The 10179-nt window shown below is 41.2% G+C and overlaps 1 protein-coding gene across 1 annotated transcript in view; it reads left to right on the top strand.

Moving 5' to 3' along the window:
- The first annotated feature begins 2320 nt into the window (after positions 1–2320).
- Positions 2321–10179, top strand: part of CAST (calpastatin) — a 28211-nt gene continuing 20352 nt past the window's right edge. The window contains exons 1-5 of the mRNA XM_009580205.1: positions 2321–2380; positions 6785–6835; positions 7172–7228; positions 7360–7476; positions 10155–10171. Of these exons, the coding sequence (XP_009578500.1) occupies positions 2360–2380; positions 6785–6835; positions 7172–7228; positions 7360–7476; positions 10155–10171 (263 nt within the window). The 5' untranslated portion in view covers positions 2321–2359. The remainder of the gene's footprint in view (positions 2381–6784; positions 6836–7171; positions 7229–7359; positions 7477–10154; positions 10172–10179) is intronic.

Genomic DNA, 10179 nt, shown 5'->3' with positions numbered 1-10179 from the left:
TGTGCGTCAGGCGGTTATTATGCCGGTTGCTAGGCAGCGTTTTAATATTTACCTCCACGCCTGACACGCGTACGTGTGTTGCTTCACCCCTTCTGCAGTCCGACTGTTGGGCTGCAGCAAATGCAGCCGGTTAACAGCTGGGCGTGGCTGGCCACGGCGCACAGCCCTCGGAAGAGGAAAAGCAGAACAACCCACAGTAAAAAGTAGTCCCCCAGCGTCAGGCTGGTGTTGACCGGCTGCGTGGTGTGGTTGGACCTCGGCAGCTGCTTGCGTTGCCAATCTGCAAGGCTCAGCGTGGTTGCAGACCCCGAGCACTAAAGGGCTGGGAAGTACAAGGACCCCCTTTCTCCTTGTAGTGGCTCTTTCCAGGGAGAGAGTGGAAAATTGGAGGCCCGGAGTAGCGGGCAATTCAGGCGAAAAGTGCTGTAAATGAAGCGAGACACACCGTGCCCCCGAGGGAGCCAGAAGATCGTGGTGGCACGGCACTGCGGTGGTCTGTGGGAGGGTGCCCTCTGCTTGCTGCCATCCTTCCCGCTTCCCTCCTCCGGCTCCCCAGGACAGGGTGTTGCTTCCTCACATCAACCCTGAGTGTTTTCGGGGAGGATGGCTTGGCATTCTCCGTAGCCGCTGATCAACAGCCATGCATTAAACTGTTTTCTATCCCCAAACTACTCTTCTTCCTCCGTGAGCATTTGAACTCCTCATCTCTTAGTTGCTGCTAGTTGCTGCCATCCAGGATGGGGCAGAAAGAAGCAGCAGCTGGTTTCTTTTGGAGGTTTTCACTGATCTCTGCAGGTTGTAGTGGTGCTGCTGTGCTGGAACTTGGGAAAGAATTTTTTGGTGTATTGTAAGAAAAAGGCTTGGTAGGAGTTTTCAGAGGGGAGGAAGGGAGAAAGGCTCAGATAAATGTGTTTTTATTAAATGGACACGGACTAGCGTGACTAATACAAAGGTGTAGAACAGATACATACTTGATAGTCATATAGAAGGAGTTCAGATTAACTTCATGGAGAAGAAAGAAAAGGAAAGGAAAAGCCATTAAAGGGCAAATTAAGAAAAATACGGTGTTGCCTACAGATAGTAGTGGAAATACATAAAAAGGTTGTTTAAAAATTTTTGTTCCCTGTCCTGATGTAGGAGGCTCTATACATTCCCCTGTACGTCTCCACCCATACAAAAGTTCCCATCTGTTATGTAGTCAATCTATATGTATATGGAAGCAAATATTACTTGCTTACATTTTTGTTACGTGACAATTGCAAATTGTCTCTAGTATATATGTAGAGTAGTCAAACCTCTTAGTAAGGTTTGCAAGGTACCAGATACGCTGGCAGGGAGAGCACACTGTCATCGCGATAGTGTACCTTTTAAATGCTGTACAACTTTTGTCTTATTTTTGAGAAATGCTTGTACTATGAAAAGTTCTGGAAATTAGAAAATTTTCCATGTGGAAGTAAGAAGTCACCCCAAGTATGGAATAGTAATGTGGCTTCTCAGTTCATTCAGACAATGCATGTTTTCGTACAGCAAGTGGCACGGTACACGTGAAGAAAAAATCTAGAAAAATCGATAACTTGTGCTGTTCATTTAAATGTAAACTATGAGTGTGTTGCTGGGATCGAGGTGACAAATACACCTTTAAGCAGAGGAACATAAAGCAGGAATAGAGAGGTAGTATTACATCTGTATAAAGTATTGATGAGACAATTAGAATATGCATTTCTGGGCTTTGAAGTTTGATACAGTCACAGCAGAATTAAAACATGCTGTTCTCAGATTAACATCACTGAAGCTAGGAAAACAGCTGTCATTTGCAGCTTTTCCAAAAGAATTGTATGACATGTAGAAACACTTGTGTGTGTGTGTAACATATAGACTAATTATTCCTTTTTATCTCAAAATATTTGAGTTTGCTAATTTAGTATTAAATATTTTGTGTGACAAACTAGTAAATCCAAAAGTATGATTTTTTTAAAAAAAAAAAAAGTGGAAGAATCCTGCATATGAGGATGAGATATGAGTATATATGACAGCAGGATTTCAGTTTGTTTTGATACTTGATATGAAATCTGCTTTCAGTATGTCAGAGAAAAAAAATGTTGTGAGAAGATCTATGGGCATCACATTGTTGAAATCCTACATACATGTATTATAGAAATACAGACAAGACACGAGATCTAAAATGATAACTAATTTTCAATAATAATTTATTCTTAATTTTTAGCTGGGTATCTAATGAATTCAGGTTGCTTATGCTTGCTTAATAGTAGTATATGTAACAAAGGTGAAAGTAATGAAATTTGCTCTTTTTTTCTCTCAGAAGCAGTCCCCCTCTGCAGATGCAACAAAAACACAAATTATGAAGCCATCTGAAACAAAGGTATGAATTCCTGAGAAACTCATGCTTGCAGTTAAGTACAAATACATGAAACAAAGGAATTTCTTTTTTAATACTTCGATACTGAATAATTTTACTTTGCGTATTTCTTCTCTGCAGCTTAGTTTCCTCTTCAAAAAATATCTAAAAAATGCCTACAAAGTACTCGGAGGATTTTATGACAGCAATACTAATTTTAATTTTAGCTTAGTCACACTTTATGACATATATATATAGCTCCCCCCAGTGTAATTACAGGGTTATTTACCTAATGATAATTTTCACATATTCAAAGAATTCCGGACAAGTTTCAGCTTTTAGTGTATGTACAATTGCACCTTCTTGTTAATCTCGTATCTTTGTCTGTCTGACAGCTTCCTTGCCTTTGTCCTTTACGCTTGTTCTGTCTTGCCTTATGACTAGAACTTCGTTAGTGTCAAAGCTGTGTCATCAATCATGTACTTTACTTGTTAGAAGAGATTCATAATCCTCCCACCTGTTGCCTAACAGAATTTACGTGTATTATTTAAATAAATGATTAATGATTCCCTCGTTCCTTCATTTTCCATGATCGTAACAGTGAAACCAACAAAAGTATTGAATACCAAACTAGACCAGCAGGGACTTGTGTGGTGGTAAAACTCAGGACTGCCTGCACCTTGTGTAAGTACGAATAAAGGAACACTGGGAGCAGTGAGGTTAGAAGAGGCCTCTGGAGGCCGTCTGGTCCAGCCCTCCGGTCCAGGCAGAGCCGGCTCTGCAGGTCGGTCAGACTGCTCAGGGCCTTGCCAGGCCAGCTCTGAACACCTGCAAGTGCAGGTCGTCATTTTAGCGTGCATCTCTGAGGAGAGTCCAGCTCCACCATGAAGTTAGCCATTATGTTCCCCTCAACCTTTTAAAACCCTTTTCCTCCATGCACACATGCAAGACTTAGACTAGTAGCAGTGAGCTGGACGACAATTAAACCATTTCCATTTGTGTGATCGTCATTACTCGTAAATGAAGGTATCTACAAGTCTCCAGTTTCATCTTCCTGTTACGTTTGAGAGCAAACTCATTTGTATCATGTTCATTACTGATGCTGTTCTCCATTTGGTTTAACCCAACCAGCTATCTAAAAATAGTTGTGGTCTTTCCCTGCTTGAAATTTGAAATAACTCTAGAAGAATGTGGTAAATTTCTAATCAGATCTTTGAAACTGGTGTTTGCAAGGTGAGACAAAAGTAGAGTAGCAGAGGCATACTGTACTTCAGTGCTGTGAGACTGGTAAACACAAATCCCTTTTAAATGTCCTGCATTTGCGTGTGTAAGACAATTCACATTTTCTTTTAATGTCTGTTGCATTTTTAATGCGTTCCTCCTGCTGGATTAAGCAAGTCATCTGCATTTTGATAGTAGACTTTGAAAAGCAATACGGTTGCTGAGTCACTTTCATTTCTAGTCCTAAATTTCTTACAAATTAACAGCTCTTTCCCAATTGTCTGCTATAACTATGTCTCATTTGTCTTTGCTAGAGTCACTCTAGTGTGCAACTACTCTTACACGTGCTCTGGACCCCTCTTTAGCTTTCAGTTCTGTGTATGTGAATCCTTTGTCTCAAATTAACCCTTAGCATTATGCCTCTCTGAGAAAGTGGTGAGTTACTGCAGCAGAGGAAGGAATGTGGAACTTCTTGTTCTGTAGGTGAAGCCCTGGGGGTTAGGTGGAAAGGTTGGAGGAGCAGGGTGGAGCACAGGTACCCTGTGGCTTTTGCTGGAGAAATGGAGGAAGCAGGGTGCTGCCGCTGGCACCGAGAAAAACACATCCCATTGAGCTTTCTTTTGCACCCATTTGTGCAACTGCACTGTAAACTAGGGAACTAGCTATTTTTCTTTTCCAGGCTATTTTTCAGTCTCCTGAGTCAGTTTGAAATGCGGCCTCTCAGATACTGGCACAGTGCAGGTGGAAGCAGGCAGTAGAGGGGGAGGTGGAACATCTGTTTCTCCGTAGGAGCTCAGTGTACATTGTAGGCTGATGCTATGGCTTCAGGCTGTGACCGCTCACAGCTGACTCTGTTTGAAGGATGACTGAATAGTTGCCTTTGAATGCGTAGTCTCGTACTAAAATTGTTCGTTTGACTTGCCTGGTAATAATTGGTTTTTTTATTGAATTTGAACTTCATTGCTAAAAGTGTATCTAAATAGATGTGTCTGTGTGGGTGAGCATGTATGTGTTCATGATCATGTGTTTTAATGCGGCCTTAGCATCTTCATGTGTGTCTAAATCTTGAATCAAAGCATTGCCCATATAAGTCCATATATTCTTCAGCGTTGTCATAGATAAATTTATAGTATGAGCAATTCTGCATGTTTTAAAAGATACAGAAGAATAATGAATAATAGATACCCTACACAAAAAATAAATTATTTAGTAAAATTATATTTACAATATAAAAGAAAAAAAGGCATGCAGTTGCTAATACCTGGTTTGGCAGGCTGAGAATTTGAATTTATGTTCTGTACTGCTGTTGTCAGGTGTTGACAGAAATGCAAATAAATATATTTTATTGTCCTGCAAAAAAGGTGTGTTTACTTTTCTTCCGAAAAGCATATAAGGAAAACCTGAATTTGTGCTCTAACAGCAGGGTCCTTAACGTCCTGAGCAGGCAGCAGTCCCACAGCAGGAAAAGTCAAACTCTGTGTTTCTTGAACCTCATGCTTACATTTCTGTTACATTTCTTTGCAGCCTTGCTGCCGAAGGACATCTCATGTCTGATTGACTCTTTGCTTTAGATGTTACATAAACACATCCAACCTTTTTTAGCTTAAAAACTGTGAAAATTTAGATTTACCTTTTCAATATAGGATTATTTAGTGTACAGGTACACAAACGGATGTGTGTGTCTTTGAGTTAACTCTATGGTAGTCATGTAACGAGGAGGTACGAATGGGAACATATAAAGTATGACTGAACCTGAGAAGTACTGTGTTTTAATCAGGCAGGACGTCAAGAGACAATCCAAAAAGGGGAATCTGAGAGGTTAAGTGGTTTATTTTTTTAATTTCTATTTTATTTTTATTTTATTTTAAATTTTTCCCCACGTTGGAGTTTGGGAAGTTTTTGTTCTCCCGCTCTATCAATGTTTTACCACTCTATCAATGTTGTGACTTACTTGCATGTGGTGTGTAGTTCTTTACTGTGGTCCACAGCTTCGAGACCTTTGCCAAACTTATGCCTGAGCATCTACATTTTTATGCATGGTCAGGATTTCCCAACCAAGTGTCTGTGGTTCACTGTGTGGGTGTGAATACTTGCGTAACAAATGGTAAATAAATTTAGCAAATTTCTCTCTGTGGTCAGCTAGAAAACAGAAGCTGGATATATCTAAATGGTAATTAATGTTTGGCAGCTGAAATGAAAACATTACAAAGCAATGAAAAAATTTAAATTATTGCCTAGTAGATTCTTCTTTTTTTTTTGGTTGTTCACTGACTTTCAATAGGCTACTGGGGAAAAACCCTATTATTTGTCTCTTAGTAACTTTAAATATGCTCAGTATATTAGTAGGATAGAGGGGATAAGGAAGGCTTCTGTCTGTGGCCCCTTGTCTCCTCGGTAGAGTTCAAAACGTCTCTGCTGCAGGTGGACAGAGTGCAACGAGACACGATGCTGGTGTCCCCAGCAGCTCCTGAGGAAGCGTAGGGATGCCAGCCTCAACGGGGGAAAGGGCCCAGGCTTCAGGGTCTGCATTTCCTGCTGTGTGCTCTCTGCAGCCAGTGCTCTTCCTAGCAGATCAGATCACACTCCCCTGGCTGGGTCCGTGTGCTCCCCAGCCATTCAGCGGCCAGAGCTTCTGATTTGGCATTCTAGATGACTTTCCAGTAGCCACATTGGCTCTTTTCGTGTTAATCATAGCACAGCTGAAGTAGCAAAGGAAAGAAAAAATAGTGAGAAAAATATGGTGAGAAGCTGGCATTTTCATTTTTCTTTATTCTTCCCAGATATAACTAGTCTTCAGTTTTTCACTGTTTGTTCTTAAGTGTTTCCACTAGTAGTAATTTATTGCTTGCTGTACTTTGACTTGAGGTGAATCACAGGAATCTATTTTGTGGCATGGCTGCAGAAAATTTTCAGATGTAAATCAAACTTTTCATTGTATTTGTTTAATATCTTCTTTCCCTCTCTTTTCAATCCTTCATATGAGGAGCGTGTATGTGTATTTGCATACATTTGAGTGCCTTAGATCGCTGGAATGGAGGTCTGTGCCAGGATGTTGTAAATTGCAAGACGAAAGCACTGTGTGTTAGTTATGTAGCATGTGTGCTCACGAGTGCGAACCTGTCTGATACTCTTCTTTATATAAGCCGACACTTTAGAAATAACTAAGCATATTAATCTTTGTCTAAATATATGTTGCTTGTATTTCAGTCCGCAACAACAACCAAAACAGAATCTGGAAAAAACACTCAGTCAACCAAGGTAAATACTTACCTTTCACCTTTGGCGAGTTGTTGCACTTTGGTCTTTGACTAACTTTGAAAAAAGAGGCTAAACTCTTTGCTATTACTGTGCCACATGAAACTGCTGTGTGATTAGTAACATACCTGTGTGCAAAAGAGCTAGGAGCTGACAGGTGTGGAAACGCAGTGTTAGGGGGGAGCAGTCAGGATGCTTTATTGCTTTACAACAGCTTAAGAACTGTTCTGTTAACCACCTTTAAATCTGTCTTGTGCTTATTTGAACTAGTGTAGATCATGTTCCGTAGCATTGAATGGTGGCAAGGGTAAATGATCTCAACTTTTTATTTTATGACAGCCAACAGACTCTCAAAATAAACAGCCATCCGAAGAGAGGCAAAAGGAACCCAGTGGTGTAAGTTGTATAATTTTTCTCTCTCTCTCCTTTTTTTTTTTGGTAAAAAAAAAAAAATTAAAAAAACAAACCAAACAAAGCCGGTCTATAAATATTTCCATATCTAATGATAATAGTTTATCTCTACACAGGCAAAAAGCCAAACCTCACCTTCTGTGACAACAACTTCTAAGCCAAATAATACAGGAAAAGTAACTACAACTCAAGCTGACCAGCCTCCACAAGCAGCCTCCATAGAGACAGCAAAGGTATAGTAGAAGTAGCAATCCAATTTTTATTATTTATGTTATTGTAGGGGTTAGAAACCCACATCAAGATGGATTCTTATGCTGAATACTGTAAAGTGAGACTGGGCCCCCAAAAATCACAATATAGAAAAGCTCAAAAGCTGTCCTGTGTTTAAAGGTGTGTATGACAAAACTCTTTGTGTGTATGACAAACCTGCTTTAAAATCTATGACTTAGAAACTCTACGCTTTACCCACTAATTGACTTAACACCCTGAATAGACCACTTGCAGCTAACCCATGTGTCGCAGATGAGTGATTTAGATTGCTTAAAAAATCACTGTCAAAGGTATTAGCAAAAAGGTTTTAATAGGAAGTTATAAAAGTGCGACTTAACAAAGTTCAATGGCAAGGTTCACTCTATCACTTACTACATGCATGAAACACAAAGGAAAATTGAGTTGGAATTGAGCTAGAATGATTTATACAGAGACCAAAGATGCAAAAGGGTAAGGAAGACCCTCCCGTTGAGTCACGAGGTTCAGAGTGGACCCCCTTGCTTTCTAAACTCCTGATGGAGCTTACGTGCGGCTGGATCCACTCCTAGTCCCAGACTTGGTCAACGGTTTATGTTCAAGGTATTCTATGTGTCTAATAGCAGTTCTAAGGTTCATTCACAGTTTAAGGTGGATCACAAGATTTTAGCAACACTTAATCATTGACTAATTTAACATTTACAAAGTGAGTCAATAGAAGTTACTACAATCACAACAGTGACTTAATTACAGATTCGAGATGGCAGTATGTATACTGTACTTGCTGTCGGATACCTAAGTCAGTTCACATGCATACACACAGACACAAAGATATATAAATGTACAAAGGTATACCTGTTAAAAATTCCCCTTGAGTTCGGTGAAATATTCACTTCAAATGTCTCAGCATTTCTCAATGGGTGAGAGTTGAGCCTCGAGGAGTGAAGGTGCCATTGTCAGCCCAGGTCCCATTGTCGGCTTTCGGCAACAGTCCTCCAAACTTCGGACACTTGACAGTTCTCGAACTCTGAGAGGCATCCCACTCAGAGGGAGATGCTGATAGCAGCCTGCTGCGGTCCAGGAGAGCTAAAAGGGTCTCACTTAAGACCGCTCTTGATAGGGTCGCAAGATGATTGGCTTTAGTCATCCGTAAATTTCCATCCTGAACAGTCTGAGTCAGTAGTTGCTAGAATTGTCAAGATTCCAGTAACAATGATACTGTTCCACTGGAGTTGCAGTCCAGATAAGGGATGTTCCAAGGCTGTCAGGGGATGACAAATTATCCCTGCCCTCTTTCCCCACCTTGGCCAGGCGGCAGGAGTTCTTGGTTTGGTCAGTGCCGCTCCCCACCTCAGCCATACAAGAGTTCCTGGTACGATCAAGGGACGCTCAACCGCCCAACTCATGACCAAAGGCCAAGGCCTAACGGGAATTCCTGAGACCATCGAGTGGCCCAGGAGAGGCAGGGAAATGCACCACCACACCATGACGGCATTAATGGATAAGCATCAGCTGCAGATAGAGCAGATGGTATTGATAGTTTGTGCTGGTTGTTTGGTGATCCTGGTGTGCATCCGTCTTGTGTTGTCCTCTTCATACATCTGTTTACATTGTCCAACCACTCTGGCTGTTAGCCAAGCAAGCGACATTTAAGATTATCACAACTGTAGGCCTTTTCCTATGTGTTACGTCTTTGGGGCTCCTCTGTCATTCATGCAAGCTTTTTGCAAGTTCGTTGTAGCTATGTGGGTGTAATTGTTCTTTGTCAGTCTCTTCCCTTGCCCCTTCACTACTGAAGATGAACAGAAGGGACTGTCTGGTCAGTCAAGCAAATGCTTTGTTTATATGAGCATTGCCGTCATGGAGCTCCTTCACCTGTGGACTTTCAGGCATGTCTGTAGTAGCAATGTTGGCTCCAAATGCAGCAGGTCAGCAGGTTGTCTGTTTGCAGGAGGGCAGCCAGTATGCCCTAACTGCAAGATTCTGAAAAAAACTGGAAAGAGAAAGGTTGGGGAAAAAATTGGGGAGGGGTCACGTCAGAGGGACAAGCAGGGAAAAAGCCGGAGCAAAAGCGTGTAGTAGAGTCAGGTACTAGATCCTTTGGTCTTCACCCTACCTATTTGAGCAGTATTTGATGCTGGTGTTAATGGTGTATTGAGAACTATCAGGTGTAAATGAAAGCTTTCAAAAGAGACTTGGAAGGGGCCTCATAGTCTTTCTGCACTGCAGATTTCTTTTACTGGCAAAGTAAAAGAAAGAGGTAGAGTACTTAAAATTGCATGCTTTCGTTCTCGCAGCAAAATCACACTGGAAACAGAGTATGTCTCCCTAGCATTGCAGGTAGATGGTAGCTCGCTCTGCCTAAGCATCTGGATGCTGTGCAGGTGCTGAGCCAGTTGCTGAGTCCAAAAAAATATGCGCAGCCTCAGAGTTGGATGTTTTAGGCTGGGCTCAGTGTCATGTAAGCTGCAGCTATTTAACTTCCAAACCACTCAGCCAGTAGGTAGACCCAGCTTATTTCTTTTATTCAAAGTGTAGATGAAAAGGGACAATAGATATGCGTGCCTGAGTAGAACATCTCTGTTTTACTTCGTTTTGTCTCTAGAATTTTTAAGACAGGGCCATATAATAAAGCCGCCTCTTAATTTTTCTGTTATTTCTCCAGCCCAAGTCTGAGAAGATGTCCGAAG

The sequence above is a fragment of the Fulmarus glacialis genome, unplaced genomic scaffold (assembly GCF_000690835.1).
Source record: "Fulmarus glacialis isolate BGI_N327 unplaced genomic scaffold, ASM69083v1 scaffold17626, whole genome shotgun sequence".
NCBI lineage: Eukaryota > Metazoa > Chordata > Aves > Procellariiformes > Procellariidae > Fulmarus > Fulmarus glacialis.
The sequence above is the reverse complement of the archived record's forward strand: the minus strand, read 5'-3'. Positions and strand labels throughout refer to the sequence as shown.